This window comes from Suricata suricatta, chromosome 14, assembly GCF_006229205.1.
Source record: "Suricata suricatta isolate VVHF042 chromosome 14, meerkat_22Aug2017_6uvM2_HiC, whole genome shotgun sequence".
Taxonomy (NCBI): domain Eukaryota; kingdom Metazoa; phylum Chordata; class Mammalia; order Carnivora; family Herpestidae; genus Suricata; species Suricata suricatta.
In genome coordinates, this window is record NC_043713.1 from 20,755,080 (window position 1) to 20,775,286 (window position 20,207).

General features: G+C 38.0%; 1 protein-coding gene across 1 annotated transcript in view; it reads right to left on the bottom strand.

Moving 5' to 3' along the window:
• The window catches only part of DCC (DCC netrin 1 receptor), a 727,087-nt gene that overhangs the window by 42,297 nt on the left and 664,583 nt on the right, over positions 1 to 20,207 (bottom strand). Inside the window, exons 24-25 of the mRNA XM_029921550.1 lie at positions 17,144 to 17,370; positions 12,666 to 12,782 (exon numbers count right to left, since the gene is read on the bottom strand). Coding sequence (XP_029777410.1) covers positions 12,666 to 12,782; positions 17,144 to 17,370 — 344 coding nt within the window. The remainder of the gene's footprint in view (positions 1 to 12,665; positions 12,783 to 17,143; positions 17,371 to 20,207) is intronic.

Genomic DNA, 20,207 nt, shown 5'->3' on the forward strand with positions numbered 1-20,207 from the left:
AGACAGGATCACTGCATAGTCATTAATGTTGATTGCCAGATTGTAAAACAATCCTTGTGTTGACAATTTTCACCCACAAATATATGCAACATTGATAGTTTCCATTAGATACATAGAAGGTTCGCACTCCACAAATTGTGCACATTTTCTTATCAATATTATTATTTGAACTTAACTAGTATCTTATAATACACTTAGGGAAAGAATTTCATACGTATCTCTTGGTTGGAGCTGAATAAATTTGAATGGAGAAACAAAAAGTAAATTGGCAGGCCACAGAATATAAAATCAGAAAGCTGAAAGAACCCAAGAGACTAAATTTATATTGCATTTCCAAGTCTTTCATTACTGAAGAAAGAAATTTTCCTTTCTAAGTGTTTTGCATTTTCACTACTGACCTGGGTACAAATGGCTTGCAATTATAATTCTTCAAAAAATAATAAATCTTGGGGCGCCTGGGTGGCTCAGTTGGTTAAGCGTCCAAATTCAGCTCAGGTCATGGTCTTGTGGTTCATGGATTGGAGCCCTGGGTCAGGCTCTGTCCTGATAGCTAGCTCAGAGCCTGGAGCCCGTTTTCAAATTCTGTGTCTCCCTCTCTCTCTGACTCTTCCCTGCTCACATTCTCACTGTCTCTCTCTCTCAAAAATAAATTAAAAAAAATAAAAGAATTTAAAAAAATAATAATACTGTATGTTTCTGCATTTCAATAATTTTCATTGTTCTATTCCCTGACATAGAATAGTCTGTATTCCAAAAATTTGGTTCTGAAGTATTTTGACTCACGATTCATTTCTAAAAGGGCACAGAAGTCTATACCTCCTTATAACACAGTTGCTGCAGAAATAATCATTCTTAAGTAAGTTGGATACAACACAATGTATTGACACATCTTTTAGTATTTTTCTGCTACTTGTCAGTTTTAAAAGCTAGAAACATACACACACATACACACACACACTTTCTCTCTTTGTCTCTATCTCTCTCTTATTCACACTACAGTTCAAAGCATTTGCTGCACTGCTATGTTTATGTAAAACAACTCGGAGAGTGATATCATCAAGAATTTTCAATAAGTCTCTGCTTCGTGGCCAATTATGACAAGAAATCTGCTCTGACATGGCTTGCTGATAAGTGAATTTATATCTCACACTGATGCACAAAGATTTTTCAAGTAGAAATTTCCTCAATAAATTACTTAGCTCTCTAAACAGGGCACATTGATATCTGAAAGCGTTTACAACATTCTTAAAAATGTTAGCACTAAATGCAACCTATATGAAATCTAAACTAGAGATTTTTTTTAAGCTACAAATTTAAGAAATAAAGCTCTCTGTAGCTATTTGTCAACATGGTACTTGACAGAGTTGAGAGAGGTGTTGAAGCGGGAAGGCAGAAAAATAAGAGTAAGGATAATATTTCAAAGTGAAAAGAATTTATGTGAAATGATTTCCCATTCTGCCTCTCCTTACCATGTCTTTTCTGTAATGACCTATATATCAGCTGGACGATTTGGAAATTTAGTGCCTATGACCCTCAATAAATATTTTTATCTCCTTCACATTTTCAGGTGTCCTTTGGCAAACACTTGTCATGGAATACGCACAAACTCCACCAAATTCCCCTTTAGGAAAAGTATAAACACAAACACATATTTGTGTTGTGTAGTTATTCCCCACCTCATGGTAAAGAGCCCAAGCATTGAGGTCAAACTGCCTGAGTTCATTATCTAGTTCTGTCACTTAGTGCTGTTCTCTGCTTGAACATCACTCCATGGTCTTCACGTCCTTGGGGAGTTCCCTGGCACATTTCACCAGGGCTGCTCTGGTGACCAATGGAATGGAGCAGAAATGCAGAAAAAAATTCCACCTTCCAAATCAGGGTGCCTGGGTGGCTCAGTAAGTTAAGCATCCAACCCTTGATCTTGGCTCAGCCTGTGATCTTATGGTTTATGAGATCGAGCCCTGTGTCAGGCTCTGCACTGATAGTGTGGAGACTGCTTGGGATTCTCTCTCTCTCTCTCTCTCTGTCCTCCTGCTTGCTCTCTTCCTCTTTCTCAAAATAAATAAATAAACTTAAAAAATATTGTCCTCTCTGTCTCTTTTAGTTCACTTCCTCTGGGGGAAGCCAGGGGTCATGTCTTAAGGACATGCTGACAAACTTGTGCACATGATAGAAGCTGCTGAGAAAATGAGTGCTTGTTTTACATTGCTTCATTTTGGTAGTAATCGTGATGCAGTAATGGATGATTACTCATTAACTTGAGCAAGTGATTTAAGGTCACTGTTTCTTAGTTTTCTAAGTGGAGATGAAAATAGTACCAACTTTGTGACGTGGCTGTGAGGATTTGAGAGATCATCCTTAGAGAAGTATAGAAAAGAGGAGGGTCAGGAGTCAGCCCTTCAGAAATGCAAGTTTCTGTTATCAAATGCTGTTTATTACTATTAACCTGCAGGGATCCAACAGATCTTAAGATTGCACTGAATATCATTTAATAGGATATGTTGTTTAAAATAACTCTTTTACAGGTCTGTTACCATAATTCTGGTGATGGTTTTATATAGCATATGCCTAAGCATGTCAATTGTATACATTAAATACATACAGTTATATATATATCAATTGCCCTTCAATAAAACTGTTGAAGATAAAAAAATTTAAAATATGATCACTTAAAAGATAAACCAAATATTTTACAAATATGATGAAAATTCCTGTCACTATCAAAAATATCAATTTTTATATTGGGTTCTATAAAATTATTTAAAAAATAATTTTTTATATTTGGGTCCTATAAAAACCCAAAAACATCCTGCCTTACAATAAAAAAAGAGTTCAATACATTAAAAAAGAGGTAACAAAATAGTAGTTTTTAAAGTTTATTTTTACTTATTATGAGAGAGAAACAGAGAGCAAACGGGACATGCAGAGAAAGAAGAAGAGAAAGAATCCCAAGCAGGCTCTGCACTGTTAGCACAAGCCCGATATGGGGCTCAAACTCACAAACCATGAGATCATGACCTGAACTGAAGTTGAGTCCAGTGCTCAACTAACTGAGCCACCCAGGTGCTCCTAAATCTATATTAACTCAAATTTGAACCTGAGAGAACAAGATTAAAAGTTTTTTTTAATGGTTTTTATTTATTTTTGAGAGAGAAAGAGAGATATAGCACAAGTGGGGTAGGGGCAGAGAGAGAGGGAGACACAGAATCTGAAGTAGACTCAGGCTCTGAGCTGTCAGCACAGAGCTTGACACAGAGCTTGAACTCACAGACTGCAAAACTATAACCTGAGCTGAAGTGAGATGCTTAACTGATTGAGCCACTCAGGTACCCCTTTTGAGATTAGATAGGAAAATTCTTCCCCTGGCAGAGAAGAATAACTGGAATTAGGATTGTAAAACAAAATTCAGGTTAAGATTTTTGTCCTGTCTTTTATGAGCTAAGGGAAGGCTTGGTTTAGTTATGTCTTTCCAGCCAAGTGAGGCATGATGTGGAGGCAACCAGACCAGCGCCCGTCACAGAGTGGCTATGAACGTGTACTGAGATCAAATAGAGTCTGCTGTGATTGGTGGACTTGACAAACTTACAGCCCCCTACAGCCTGCCTCATTTCTATGTGACCCTTCTCAACTGAGATGGTCTCAAATGAGACATGGCTATGAAGTTAGAAATCTGAAATAGTAAATATCTAAATGTACATTCTGACATCATGAGTAGCAGATAGAAGACAAGACCACAGGAAAAGGAGCCTTTGATCTGGGTCCAAAGGACTCTTTTGAGATGAGCTTGAGGCATCATACTGTTTGTTCCCTTTTCTGCAGACCAGGGACTTTCTCAAGACACTGTGAGGATATCTGCCTTAGTCTTTTACAAGTTACCCCGGACTGCTCAAAAGGCTTACTCAGATGAGAAAGGTCCTAGAATAAAAGATGGTATATTTTGTAGTAGAAATCTCTAAGACACTGGGAATTAAAAACAAATTAGATGACATAAATCTTAAAACGTAAGGGATCTTTATTTCTTGTATTGATCTACAAGATGCTTGATTGATTTACAAGATGCTTGTGTTCCTTTTGTACTCCATAATCCCAAACCACTTACCTTTGCCCATTCTTTGTCAGATCCATTCATTATTATTTCTATATTTTTAATGTCTTTTTTTTTTTGCCTTGCAAAATCCTCCCTAAAAACATGATTCTGTATTCCCCAGAGACAGCTTTCTGAGCTTAAAAGCCATATAATGACCTCGTCTGCATCCCACTGACTTGCTGATTTTGATAATTTAGTAGAATTACCAATCAACTCATTTGATTTAACAAGTCATTTGCTTATGGAACTATCCAAGAAACAACTCTCTGTTGTCCACTCTCATTCATTAACAACTGTAATACAAAGTGATTTACACAGCACTGTGGGAGCTTTAGAGGTGCCTAAAAAGTATGTCCTCTGAGTTGAAATTTTGTATATGTTGGTCTTTATGATGGAATTTGCGCTCATTACTCCTAAGAAAGCATTCTTGGTCAGATGTAGGCATTCACAGGGGCTATAGGGTGATAGAATGAATGCTCAGTTCTAGAACCTGTTAAGCTGGGATCTGTCCTAGGACACTGGCTTCTTATACCATGAATGCAAGGTTCACACAAGGATTCTGAGTTGGAATCAAATGTTTCAGGGGTTAGAATGACCCTCATATCAGTATAAGATGGCCTGTTGGTAGTATAGCACCTCAAGCCAACAGAATTCTAGTTTTTAAAATCTTCTTCTTCACTTCTCAAAGCTTCTCTAACACATTGTTTGAGTTCTTTGGTCAAGTGACTAAAGCAGAAGGTGGGAATGGGGAAAAAAGAGTTGGCTTTCACAGTGAATGCTCTAGAAAGCCCAAAACCAATGGTCATAAGCAGCTTCTAAGCTATTACAAAAGCAAAACTGTATGCCTTCCTTTGCCTTTGTCTTTTTTTTCTAATTTTCAACCTTTATTTATTTTTGAGAGACAGAGAGAGACAGAGCACAAGCAGGGGAGAGGGAGAGAGAGAATGAGACACAGAATCCTAAGCAGGTTCCAGGCTCTGAGCTGTCAGCACAGAGCCCGACATGGAGCTCAAATCCACAAACTGGGAGATCATGAACTGAGCTGAAGTTGGACACCTAACCAACTGAGCCACCCAGGTGCCCTTAGTCTTTTTACTAGACTCTTTCAGGCCACTTTTTGAGACTTCTTTTTTTCCTTTAAAAGCTGGTATTACATTCCCTCCCACCCCAAAGGGAAACAGGGAAACAGAAAAAAATGAAATCCAGGAGGATCTTGCCCAATAAACTCTGATACATTAAATTATCAGAATTTTATAACTAATGTAATCTTAGAGGTCATCTGCTTTGATCTATCTCCCTCTCAGTTCTGCTTCCTTGCCTCTCCTCCAGCATTTTACAGAAGAAAACACAGGTTGAAAATGGAAAGGGGAACCAAGGTCAAACAAATACTTATGTTTCATCAAGTAATAAAATACTAAAAATATAAGTAAATCTGTATCTTTCCAGGAATTTTTCTCAGCCAAAGAAGTTGCTTGTCCAAGATTACACCCCACTTGGCAGGGAAAGCCTGCATCATACTTGAGACAAAGTCCAGAAGCCCACCTCCTTTGCTTCCTTTGGGACAAGGCTAAAGGCAAGTCCAGCACCAGAGTGACATATAGGGTCAGCAGCAGGGCCCATTAAACTGTATCACCAGTTCAATTTCTCCCTCCTCCCAGTCTTGCATCCCTTACCTTCACAGGTGTTATTCCAGAAAGAACCTGTTAATAAATTGCCTGTATTCTAAATTCTCAGAGTCTGACTCTTGGAAACCCAGCATATGACCCTTAAATGTCCTTTAAAAATTCAGGAAGATTATACTTGATGCTTCTGATTTATTTTTATTAAAGTTTATCTATTTATTTATTTAAGGATAAACTTGAGTGGGGGAGGGTGAGAGAGAGAGAGAGAGAGAGAGAGAGAGAGAGAGAGAGAGAGGGAGAGAGAATCCAAAGCAGGCTCCACATCATTAGCACAGAGCCCAGCCTGGGGCTTGATCTCATGAACTGAAAGATTATGACCTGAGCCGAAACCAAGAGTCAGGTGCTTAACCAACTTAGCCACCCAAGCACCCTATTGCTTCTGATTTTTTATAAGTAATTTCATTTATAAGATGAAAAAACATTTAAAATAATTCTTTGTTCATTGTAAAAGTAGTCAGCCTTTGCCACCATTTTAAAACAAAGTGCGTGGGATTGGAAAATCAAAATACCTGGGTTCTCTTGCCTGTGCTCTCAGCTGGTATGTTTCTCATGAGCATTAGCTAACTTTGCTGTGAAATGTGTTCAGGGGTAGGAGCAACATATGCCACATAATGTTTCCAACCAATAAGTTGACAAATCTTAGACAAATAAGCAGATTTTGCACTCCAATAAAATTAAATACATTTCCCCACAGATTTTAAGAATGAAAAAGCACTTCAGATAGTCTATATTTGATCTGCTAATTTACATTATATAAAGCATGCTGAGAAATGTCAAGGAAGAGGAGAGAAATAGTCTTACAAAAATAATGATCCTTAAGTGGAACAACAAACATCTTCATACATGTGACTAGAAATCACCACAATGCTATGCTGTGGTTTATACAAGACTCAATAGATGAAAGACTTGATAAATTTAAATAATACTGCAAGTGGGGATATGAGAAAATGTATCTATTATTCTGAATGAAATCATAGCTCTGCCAAGATACAGATGTACAATTTGTTCAGCAGAGTTACCTAAGACCTATCAATCATGTCAGTTGCAAAGAGCTTATTTTATTTATCAGAAAACTTAAGAATTTATTTTAAAATCAACTTTGATTATATGTTGAAGTCATTTCTTTTCATTAGAGTTTTACCAACATAGAGCCTAGAGATGATAAAGAATATAATACGACAAAGTTACTTCAAAAGATATATTTTCTATTGTCTTCATTTCTTACTAAAACTTTAAGTACAATGTATATTTTGAAAATCAGAATGTCCAAAGTAGTTGTCAGTGATTTTCCAAAGTGAAATGCCTTGCAAATATCATTGAGGGCATGAAATAAAACATTATCAGAAGTTGCCCCATGGTCTCTTCTGGTCACTAATCACCTCCCCGTTAAGAGTAACTGCTCTTCAGAATTCTGACTCAATAGATTATTTTGCCTGCTTTTAAATTTTACGTAAAATGAATGGCACCTGGGTGGATCAGTCAGTTAAGTGTCTGACTCTTGATTTTGGCTCATGATGTCAGTCTCTTGAATTCAAGCCCCTGCATTGGGCTAGGTGTTCCCAGCACAGAGCCTGCTCAGAATTCTCCATCTCTCTGCCCCTCTCCCACTCACACTCTCTGTCTCTCTCAAATAAATTTAAAAAATTTTTAAAAATATAAAATTTACATAGATGAGTCTCATAAATGTGTAAGGTTTCTGTATTATAACATTTTATATGTGAAATTCTCCCTAATGTTTATGGAATTTTTGTTTGTTGTTTTCATTGCTGCATTATATTCCACTTAATATAATGAATATGTTATAATGTAATAAAGATATGATATGGGGAACAGTACTGCCAAACACATTTGTGTATGTGTGTTTTGGCAAATGCATTATGTATCTCTGCTGGGTATTTACCCAAGGGTAAAATTAGTATAAGATTGAGATTGCTGGGTCAGAATATTCTTATACATTTTATAAAACTATCTGTTGAAAATAATGTTCCTGCATTATATGATAATTTTTAAGATGGCAACAAAATAGTTGCTGGTCATTTTATGGCCTCCATTCATATAGAGTAGGACACAAGGAATAAAGAAAGGTTTTTTTGTTTTAGGCATGGAGCAAGTAGAAACTCCAGGTGACAACATGAGGCAACATAATATGGTAGACAGATCAAGCATAGGTTTTGGGTTCCTACTCTCAGAATCCTAGTTTCCATGTTTATAAATTGGACAGGCTACTGTCAAAAAGCTTTTTTTAATGTATATAAATAACATAAGGCATGCAAAGCATCCTAGTCCTTGGAGAAGCAGTATCTCAGAGGTGCAGAGTTTGTCTAGGTGTGTCCTGATGTAAGTCAGGAAGCTGTCTGAGTCTCTGGTCACTATCTGTAAAATTGGGATGATCTCACCACATGATAATATTATAAGGATTCACTGAAATATCAATCAGCAAGGTATTTAGCAAGTGAATAAGATTCAGAAATTCTCACCATTTGTTAGGTTTTATTTCATTTCTCATTCTTTCTAAGCTCATTTTTCCTTGCCTATTTAGTAAAAAAAACAATTGTAACTGCCCTTAATATATCATAAAATCTTATTAGAAGATATTCTAACTATAACTGATTTTTAAAAAGGTCCTTAAACACTGGTGTGTTACAAACACAAGGCATTCTTAAAATGCATTTACTTATTCATTCATTCATATGACAGATGTTTAGCAAGCACCAATTTTGTGCTTGTATTGAGTTATACAATGTATGAATGTGAAGATGAATTAGATACATTCCCTCCCTATCATGAAGTAATTCACAACCTGTTAGAAAAGGAAAGATTTGGACTTGAATACCTAAGCATATGAGGCAGTACATAATTAATGGCACAAATATAGTAGAACGAAATGTTTTCAAACATGAGAAAGGAAGCCATCATTTCTGGATACAACATTTAGAAAAGAAAGAATTTATGAGAGCATCACTTTCTGCTCAGGTCTTTGAAAGATGCATATAACTTTGTTAGGTAGAGATAGCCATTGAGTCATTCCAAAATGAAAACAAGGTTTAGAAGGGGAAAAAAACAAAGAAAGGACAATGTATATTTATGGACAGACACTTTAATCTAGTCTTTCAGGAGTCTCCTATCTATCTATCTATCTATCTATCTATCTATCTATCTATCTATCTACCTGCCTACCTACATACCTATCATATATCTAACTAGGCGTAGCAACAGAACACTAGAAATGTAGACTCAAATGTGGGACACTCAGCAGTTTGTAGTTGTTTTTTTCTTGGCAGACAATGGGGAGCCTTTGAAGAAATTTATAGAATGGAATGCCATATTTAAGTTGTTTTTAAGAATACACCTATAAGGTAGAATACATATGAGTCTGGAAGATGCTAGAAAGGGGGAAGACTCATTATTATTTCAACAGTTCAGATGTGAGGTCATAAAGAAGAGAATTAACATATGATTCTGGAGAATGGGAAAGTAGCCAGGGATTCAAAAGATACTGTGGGAGAAAAATCAACAAGATATGAGAACTTATTGGATAAGAAGATTATGCACGGAGCAGAAAAGTCCACAAAGGATTTTTTTTGAGTGTAGTTGACACATGAAGCACAACTTTTTAAGAAGAAACTATAGAAAATTGGTACCGCTAGAACTTTGTTATGAGAGGAAAATAGCTGGAGGGGGAAAGAGAAACAGCTCGGTGTACAATGCCTGTCTATGTAGCGAAAGAAACGAAAGGAGGACAATAGCTTCACAGAGCACTGCTGTGGGGAGCTTACTGATTAGGAGCTCAGAACTCTGAAGCCAGTCTTGTGAGTTCAAATTCTGGTTCTGTCACTTAGTTGCTGTGTGACTAAAAGCTAGGTACTTAAGCTCTCAAAGCCTCAGTTGCCTTATTAGTGCAACAGGAATAATAATTATATCTATCCCATGAGCTGAACAGTTAGAATTCATTATAAATTCCATAAAAGTTTTTGTACTTATTAGAGTAACACTGAGAGCTGCATTAGAGCATGAAAGGAAACATGACATAGTAGAGAGAAACTGCTGTTAATTCATTCACCTAAATTATCTCTATTGAAACTTACCAGTTGTGCCAGACTCTATTCTGGGTATTGAGAATATGAAGTGATCACAGAGACAAAATCTCTACCTTCATAGGGATTACATTAAAGTAGGGGACACAATAAAATAAACAAACACAAAAATGTGAGTAAGATGGTCATACACATTAATAAAGAAAAACAAAGCAGAATAAATAGAGAGTGACCACAGATGCTATATGTGACATGGTCAGGGAAGACCTGTAATGGGAGCTGTTGAACACAGAATTGAATAGAATTAAAGAAAAGCCATGTAAATATCTATGAAAAGAGATTCCAGGGAAAGAGAACAGCAAGTGAAAAGTCCTTGCATTTGAATGTGTATTATTATCTTAAGAACAGAGAGAAAGGGTATGAGGCTGAAATGGATTAGAGTAGTAGCAGGAGATGGAGTGAGGAATGAGTCTGAGGTTTTATCACGTGGGGCCTTGTAGGACACGGTAAGATCATAGATTGCATTCTACATGTGTTGGGAAGTCAAGAGGAGGAACATTATCTAATCCACACAGTGAAAGCCTGCTCTATAGACAACTTGCTATAGGGGCAAGAGCTAAAGAAAAGAGACTAGTTTAGTCTAGTAGAGGTTAGAGCTATGATCAAGAATCTCTAACAGATGGTGGTGGCATGGGTTAGGACAGAGCACTAGAGATGGAAGGAGTGGTCAGATTTGGGACACGTGTTATAAGCAAGCACTGTAGGATTGATGAAAGACTAAATTTGGGGTGTGATGAAATTTGGATAAAAGAGCATGAAAGTAGAGTTTTCAACAAAAGTAAATGGATGAACTGTGGTACCATTTATTGAAATAGGGAAAGCAGTAGAAGGATGAAGTTAGGAGGTGGGGAAAGGGAATTTTGAAAAGCAGGATTTCCATTCTGAGCACAGTTGACTTGCCTATGAGATGGCCATATGGAAATATTGAGTCAATGGTTCATATGAAAGTAGATATGGGTTATGATAAGAGATTAAGCTAGCAATAAAATTTGGGATTTATTAAAGTTTAGACAGCATTAAGGCCCTCAGGACCAAATGACATCATAGAACGATCTAGGGAGGTGGAAGAGAAAAGGCTAAAGACTGAGCCCTCAGGCACTCTCTGACTTCAAGATTGGGAATAAGAGGAGGAATAAGTAAAAGATACTGTGAAGGAGAAGCAATGGGAAAGAAAGAAAACCAGGAGCATTTAGTATACCATAAGGCAAGCGAGGACAGTGTTTCAGTAAACAAATAAATAAATGAAACTTGAAACTATGGTCTCAGTGGACAGAAAATATCTCATTAAAACTAGTAAGGAAGTTTACAAAGAGGAAAAAGCATGTATAGACAACTTTTAAAGGAGTTTTTCAGGAAGGGAGAGAAATAGGCTTTAGTTGGAAGGAAAGTGGTCTCCAATGATGGTGTTTTAAAACAGAAGTTGTGACAGAATGTTTGTATGCTAGCTGGAATTATCTATGAAGAGAGAAAATGGATGATGCAGGAAAGGGAAGGATACTTATAAGAGTCCCCAAGTAAGTGAGAAGGGATGGAAACGGGACAAGGCTGGTTTGCAAAAGGAGCACAAACATATTAACTAGATTTGATGGCAGGATAAGGATACCATTTCTCAATGCTTCTCTCTTCTTGGTAATGTAAGAAGCTAGATGATCGGCTGAGCATGGGGAAAGAAGAGAGGTTTGGGGAGTCTGAGAAGAATAGATATAAGACATTCATTTTATAAATTGAAATAATGAATGAGTGGAGAAATGAGTGGCATTTCCAAATACATGACTACTAATGCCCAGCAAGGAAGTCATATATTTTCTCTAGATAAATCAGCCATGAGCGTACATGGTGAGAACTGGTAGTCGAGGTAATTTAAGCAGGGTAGAGTTTTTTCTGATGAGTATGATGGGGAAGGAGGACCAATGGAGATGAAAGTGTTTGCAAAGGACTGAGGATGATAAATGACCAGGACTTCTCAATTGAGTTTGGAGGGAAATCAGGACATGAAGCAGATGAGGGACAGTGGAAGGTGGCAGAGTTAATGCATTGGAGGTCTTAGTGGGATTGAAGAATTGTTGGCAAGGGGGGGAATAAAATAAGTGAGGAGGAAAGTAAAGTAATAGAAAAAGGGACGATAGAAAGTGGAGATTGTAAGGGTTACAATGATTGGTTTAGTGTGTGACATAGAATTGATGAACTGAGGTGGGAGGAGCCAGTATCATTGCAGGCACCATAAAGGGACCTACGGTCTACTGTCATTGGATGAATTGCCTGCATGGATATTATAATTACCAAGATTAATCACAGAGGTAATTAGACAGGCAGTGATCCCTAGGTGTGCCAATATCTTCAGTAATGGTGGGAATATGACAGAAAACTTCAAAAAGAAGATGGTAGTAACGATATCTGTTAACCCTTACTTCAAGGGAGTGGGTTACATAAAACTTGAAATTGGACCTATTGAAAAAGTTAAAAAAAGAAAACCCTATGAATGTAATCAGTAGAATAAGGTCAATAATAGTGACAAAAATTTCCTTTCTTTATATGTCAACTCATTTTTTTTGTTTGTTTACAATTCCTTAACTCTGTAGCTATCTGTTTTGCAACAGACCATTGGATTATATGCAAGAGATACCACAATAACAGTGTAAGTTTGACTTTAAATTATAAATGATAGAGTTTTACTCATTCTTCCTTTTGTCCAGATGCCCAGAAAATTCAGGGGAAACACTAAATATTTTTAATGATTTGATATAGAAAAGATGAAAATAGAAAACACTTCATTTCTTCATTGCGGTACCAATTTTTACCCACCAGGATTGTTGGACTGGGCATCCATAGGAATCATAAGCTTGGCCCGAGGGGCTCGGCGTGCAGCCAGTGACCTTTCCAGAGTGGACATGGAACTCCCTGCTTCTTCAGTGTCTTGACCTACAAGAATAACAATACTGAGAGACACACCTCCTTCAATGATGCAACACTTCACATAATTTCTAGCTAGGCATGCCAATGCCTGTTTCATTTATTGATGTTTTAAATAATAATGTCTACTTTTTTGTTACCCAGTCAATATCCTCTCATTGCACAAACATTAATAAAATGTACCGTACCCTCGTTACTAGAAAGAACCAATATTTATATTTTGTTCTTTATAAGGTTTGCTTATGTGTTTATATGTGAAAGTGAGAAGGTATATATTAATATATATATCTTCAGGGGTGCCTGAATTAAGCATCTGGCTTCTGGCTTGGGCTCAGGTCATGATCTCATGGTTCATGGGTTCGAGCCCTGTGTCAGGCTCTGTGCTGACAGCTAGCTCAGAGCCTGAAGCCTGCTTTGGATTCGGTGTGTCTCTCTCTCTCTCTCTCTGACCCTCCCCTACTCATGCTGTCTCTCTGTCTCTCAAAAATAAATTTAAAAAAACATTAAAAAATATATATCTTTTACTAAAGTTGCATTATGCCATACATACTATTTTGTAATAATATGAATGTCTTTCTCTGACAAGTTCATGTTATATTTATTATTTATTTTAAAATGCTCATGTTTCTAAGTTCATGAGCACCATCCATTTTATTTTACTTTATTTATCTTATTTTATTTTATTTTAAGTACACTGTATATCCAATGTGGGGCTTGAATTCCTGACCCTGAGACCAAGAGTCACATGCTCTATTGACTGAGCCAATCAGGTGCCCTAGTTTTATCATTTTTTCACATTTCATAAACATCCCATTGTATGAATTTACCATATTTTATGCAACTAGTACTTAGGGCCCAAAGACATTACATATTATTATAAGAACTCAGAAAATAAATTACATTCTTAAAAAGTTAGGCTAGGCATATTTATATAAATTTATTATAATTTCATAAAATATCATGGTAAAGAGTCATTAAAAGTGATAAGAATGGTATGTGTACATTTAAAATGTTAATAAAGAATCCATGTTGAGGGGCACGTGGGTGGCTCAGTTGGTTAAGTCTCCGGTTTCGGCTCATGTCCTGATCTCACGGTTTGTGGGTTCCAGCCCCTCGAGGGCTCTGTGCTGACAGCCCAGAGCCTGGAGCCTGTTTTGGATTCTGTGTGTGTCTCTCTCTCTCTGCCCCTACCCTGCTCACTCTCTGTCTCTGTCTCAAAAATAAATAAACATTAAAAAAAAATACATGCTGAGAACAATAAAAGTGAAGTTTTGAATAGTATGTGTATCATTTGTGTAATATACATATAAAACATATTATACATATACATATCTGTGTGTACAAATATATAAATGTAAATATATATGTGTATTATATGTTATATATGTATGTATGTGTACACACACATATGTATAGAAAGATTACACACAAAATTCTAAACATTGCCTTCCTTTCATGAAAGGGATAAGGAATTTGGGGATGGGGAGAAAGAAAACATACTTTTTATTTCCTCTGGATATTATTTTCACAACTTTTTATACTATTTTCTTTCTTTTAAAATTACACACACATATTTTTTATTAAAATAGGAGCTCATAAAATTCAAAATTTAAAATAATGCTGGGGAAACTTCTATGCAACCCAGATAATGTCAGCTGCCTAGATTTGTATCTGTCCACACATCCTCCAAAAATCTACATAGAACCATATAAGACAATAAAGCTATGCAAAATGTACCCTTTTGAAACAACTAAAGAAGAGAGAACAAACGAACTTTGGATTTCCTTCAAGCACAAAAATAAATAATATTTTCCAGCAAAGCTATGACTCAGAGTTGAATATTTGAAAAAACTACACAAAAGAGAGAAGAAGGGAATAAGGCTCCTAAGCTTGACCTGAAAACATTCAGAGAAGCCCCAGAAAAATGTTTTAAAAGTTTCCTTGTGAACCAGAGCACTTAAAAGTATATTGTTTATTGACATGGAATTTTGTTCTTTTAACCAGGAGAGTACAGAAAATGCTTACTATAATGGAAAATATAACCAGCAGGATTTTGAGTGCTACTTTCCTTTTACTCTAGAGTTGGCAAGTAGGTCCTCAAATTAAAAACAAATAGGCACAAGAACACTCTCATTCTAACAAGAATCGCCATCACTTATAGTTAAGCTTCTACCAGGAATTATTAAATAATCAAAAGTAGTCTGGCTGTCCCTACACCAAATGTTAGTTTAGTATATAAAAGATAAGGGAAATATAAAGAAGGAGGAGTCCTAGAAATAATTGGCAAAATCTTCTGTGTGCTGAGAAGCAATTCTATTCCCTGGAGTGGGAGGCAGTACTCTCCTCCTGATGCCTACTAGGAGCCAAAGCTGCCAGAATAAACATGTGTGAAGTATGGAGGTTCCTGCAGAAGAGATCTACCTTTCATTCACTCTCCAGATAGTAGTCTGTTCAGGCAGCTGGCTTGCTGGTCTACCCTGTGTCTATTTAAATAGAAGAGGTTATTGAAGAGAGCAAGACTCAAAGAGCGCCGGTAGTAGAATATAAGCTCTTTCATTTGGCCTGGTAAAGAAGTAGGTGCTTCTTCTGGCTCAAGTGGGCACTTGGAAAGTTGCGCAAGCTTGAATCTTCTTGCTGGAATTCACCCAACTGCACCTGACGTACCAGACAACAAATAAGGTTGACAGAGCCATTCCTGGTAGGAGTGGGTGAAGCCCTCACTTGGTATCTCACATCATGTAATTAGCCAGTGGAAAAATCCCACAGGGTCTCATAGAGAATTCATTCTTGTGTTTCACAAGAGACCCAGAATTTGGATGTCTCATGAGGATAGTCCATGTGCTCAAAAAGCAGCACAGCACTTCACACTGTCCTTTCTGCCCTTCCTCCTTGCCTCTCTCATCTCCCTTCCCCATCCTCCCACACAGCCAGGAAGAACAAACAGGTAGGAGGAACAAGCAAAGGTGTTTCTGAAACAGACTGTGCCTCCTCCTTCTGCCTTATCTCCACTTCTCCTCCAAGGTGCTGGAGGCTTTAAAAGAACAAATTACAGCCCTAGTCCTCAGAGCCAAAAGTCTAGCTGGCCCTAAGGAGAAAAGAACCTTTCATTTAGATTTCAGATTACAAGTTTGAACAGAACTAGAATGCAGCTTAACCAACTGAAAATGATGGAAAAGTTAGGAAATCTGCTTGACATATTCTTTCAGAGCTAGAAAAAGTATACTCAACAACTCATGCTTAAAAATCAGTAAGTGAATTCCTTGTTTAAACAATTCTAAGCTGAAAAAGTCTAGTAAACCAGTTACACATTAAAATACCTAAAATATTTTAATTCAGTTTTAAAACAGCAGCTACGCATTTTGCAAACACATGAGTAGATCAAGAAGTGTTTTTTGTTTTGTTTTGTTTGTTTTGGATGAGAGTACTTGTTGGATTATTCTGCTTCCCATAAGCAGTTCAAAAATATGATGACCAACAGAAAGTGAAACATCTTACAATGACTTTCTAGATGTTCTTAGTTATTCCTAGACATGGATTGTTCTGTACCTATTTATTAATCAGTAGGCTTTTTTCTTCTGATCACGTTGTATATCAACATCAGCTGCAGACAGACTTCATTAAACTAGGCTAGTGATCATATAATGTGATTACATGGGGACAAAAGTTGACCTTCACAGTAATCAAGGCTGAAATAATAGGAGAGCCAATGTTTTCACATGTTGTATGGCCTTAATGTGATTTTTTTAAATTCAATGAATTGAGAGCCAATTTGAATTTATTTTAACGTTTTATTAATTTTTGAGAGACAGAAAAAGACAGAGCATGAGAGGGGGAGGGACAGAGAGAGACGGAGACACAAAATCTGAAGCAGCCTCCAGGTTCTGAGCTGTCAGCACAGAGCCTGACACAGGGCTCAAACCCACGAACCATGAGATCATGGCTTGAGCAAAAATCAGATGCTGCAATTGGATGCTTAACTGACTGAGCCACCCAGGCACCATGAGAGTAAATTTAAAATCCACTTTCAACTATCCATAGACACAAGGAATTAAAAATGTACAAATATCTTCACATTTTGACAAGACTTTCATTCAAGGTTTAACAAAAAGCAGTAAGTTTTTTTGAGTTTCATTTCACATTTCAGCATTTCCCACGTGTACCACCTCTTAGAAAATTTAAGTAACTTTGTAGGTAATAGGAAGATAGAAAAGAAACAGGTTAACCAACCAAATTTGCATCAGATTATTTGGACTATTAAATGACCCACAGATTGAAGGGAAGGGTGTCTCCATCAGAGACGGAGTAGAGAGCTCCCTTGTGGGTTTCAGAATGGTGGGGGGTTGTCCCGATGCCTGAGAGGAAAGAGTTACCTGAATGAGAGGTACTTTTGCTGCCCAGCTGGGTTTCTGACTGGCTGTGGCTGACTGGTGTGAGGTCTTGGCAACTTTGGATGGGGGAGTCCCTTCCTGTAGGGTCAGTACCCGATGGCTTCTCAATATTTTTCATCTCCATTTCTTCATGATGTATCCAAAGATCAGGGGGCCTGAGGTCCTTCTGGCTGCCCTTCCTTTTGCCAGCACTGTGTGTGGCCCGTTTCCTATGGAACAAAAATCAGAAAGCAAATGTGAGTGCCTCTATTCAATGCTCCTTTCTCTCTCTTCTCAGTCAATTCAAGTTAGAAGCAGAGATGGATACAAGAGTGCTCCCAGGAGGAAACCTGTGAAATCCAGGAATTGGCAGACTTGTCTTGGCTGCCTTTCCTCATCTCCCCCTGGAGTATCACCACATTATAGGAGCAGTGGTGCTGAATCCCCAAGGCCTCGGCTGCCTGCCAGAGAGGGCCTGCCTCGAGCTTCCCCAGCTACAAACTCGCCACGAGGTGACGATGGGTGAGATGGAGACATATGCCAATCTTTGGAGCCAGTCATAAGACACTTGACTGCAGCATCTGTTTAGGAGATAAATGAAGGAGTCGCACTGAAGGGCAAATGGAAATAAAAAGGCCAGAATTTGTGCCAGCCAAGACTGGGGTTTAGAAGAAAGTCTATAGCTCAGCTGTGTAATTTAATGTGCTGTTTGAAGACAAAAGGACAAATGAGGACATTCTAAGGAGAATAAAAGCACTTTTGCCTTGGAGTTACTGAGTATCTGGCTGGAAACACAGTAAGATCCATCCTTGAAAAGAGAAGAATGCGGTTTAGAAGTATGCTTCAAATATCTATTTTCCTCAATACGAATTTAGCAAGCATAAATTCATTTTTCAGTGGCAGTCTCTTTTTGGGGCTAGGGAGATCCAGATATTCCCTGCAGGCTAAGTTATGTAGCATAAGTATCATGCTCTATGGTAGGGGTTAGTAAAGCATGGCCTGCAGACCAAATCTGCCCACTGCCTGATTTTATAAAGAAAGTTTTATTGGAATCCTACTGAACTCATTCCTTTTCACACTGCAGTGTGTTGGGTAGTTGCAACAAAGAACATTACTATTTGTTCCTTTTCAGAAAGTCTTCCACCTCTACTTTAGAGTTCCAGTTTTGAAAATCTCTACTGTGGCTTCTATTGGTAATAATACCTCTTCTAAGACAGAATTCAGATGGTTAAACTATAACCTTTGACAGAACCCCAGAGAAGTAACTTCCCTCACTTCCTCACTTGCAACAAGTGGTTTATGAGGACAGCTGTTTTTCCTGGGTGCTAAATGGTTCAAACACTTCAGTGAAAACTCTTTGTAACCTGTACAAGGCCACCGAGAGTGGCTTCATTTCCCAGTGCTGAAAATAACCTTTGCATTATTCAATTAATACATGTTTAGTGGTGTGACTTGTTGAATTTTCCTTCATATATTTTTGTTGTTTTTGAAGCCTGCTGATAAGGACAGGAGACAAAGAATGCCAGACTTAATATTTATCGAGTAGTTTAGTAGCGGAATAATGCAGAATCTTCTGTTCTAATATTTTCCCTACAGCTACCTGCATTTTGGTGATTTCTTGGCAGCAGCTCCACACTGACTCTGACAATGGTCTGTAATAACCTTTAGATCATTTACTTGTATCTAAGATAATAACTCTCTGCTAACTATCCATTCCCTGAATTCATTTCCTTATACTTCACCACCCCACAGGAACTAGTCTGCAAATCACACGCAGCTTGCTATGTAATCTACCCGTGGTAACTTCTTAGAACAATTTAATGCCATTTTCAAACTTGGAGACTTCACCCAGTTATCTTTCTAACAAATCAAAATACTAAACAACTTTTTAATCCCAGTGCCTCTAAGACTGAATACAGAGAAGTATAAGTTACGAATTCTGGTTCCCTCTTGCTTGCAACACACGTCTCATTCATTCATTCATTCATTCATTCACTAGTCCCTATAATTTTAGTGCCAAGCATCCCCAAATGTATTTTATTAAAAAAAATTCCAAACCTGACTGAGGGAGGTAGAGCCTGTTTGTATGGTGTGATTTATAACCTCCATCTGGGAAAAAATGATCATTCTTGATAACATGCATACACATTTTTCTGCTAGATTTTAGTTAGATTAAGATCTTTTCTGAGAAGCTACTCATCCACTTAGATGTCAGCCAAGAATCTAAAGACTCTAGGGGCACTTGGGTGACTCAGTCAGGGAAGCATCCGACTCTTGATTTCAGCTTAGCTTGCAACCTCACAGTTGGGGAGTTAGAGCCCCGAGGTGGGCTCTGTCCTGACAGCTCGGAGCCTGCTTGGGATTCTCTTTCTCCCTCTCTCTCTTCCCCTCCCCTGCTTGTGATCTCTCTCTCTCCCTTTCTCTCTTTCTCCCTCTCTCTCTTCCCCTCCCCTGCTTGTGATCTCTCTCTCTCCCTTTCTCTCCTTCTCCCTCTCTGTCAAAATAAATAAATATTTTTTAAAAACAAAAAAAATCTAAAGACTAAACTTACTTTATTTCCTTTTTGTATATATTCTAGGAAAGACTATCTGCTGATTACTTTTTTTTCTATAATGTCTCTTATCAAGAAAGAAATCTTTGACCTTGGACAGGTCTTCCTTCCCGGTGGGTGGCAGCAGCCCTGCCTCCTGGTGCAGCAGGTTTGTAATAAACCTGACATCTGCTCATGACTGAATTGTCCGAGATGCGTCCTAAAGCCTGCAGGAACAGTTGTCATCTCGGCCCTGTGTCCATCTGCTGGTTCTCCGACACAGCGGCCGCCACCCGCTGGGGTCCCCTACGCCCTCTGCCGCATCACTGGAATCTTCAAGATGTGTACGCGGATGAACCTACGCAGCGGGTCCTGAGGTGTGGGCCTCGGACCAGCGGCATCTGCATGACTTGGAAACCTGTTCGAAATGCATGTTCTCAGGTTCCACTGTCGTTCAGAAGCTTGCAGGTGTGGAGTGAGGGGGTGCAGGTGAGCAGGAGAGGGTGAGGCCCAGCAGTCTCTGTTTTAATAGCTCTC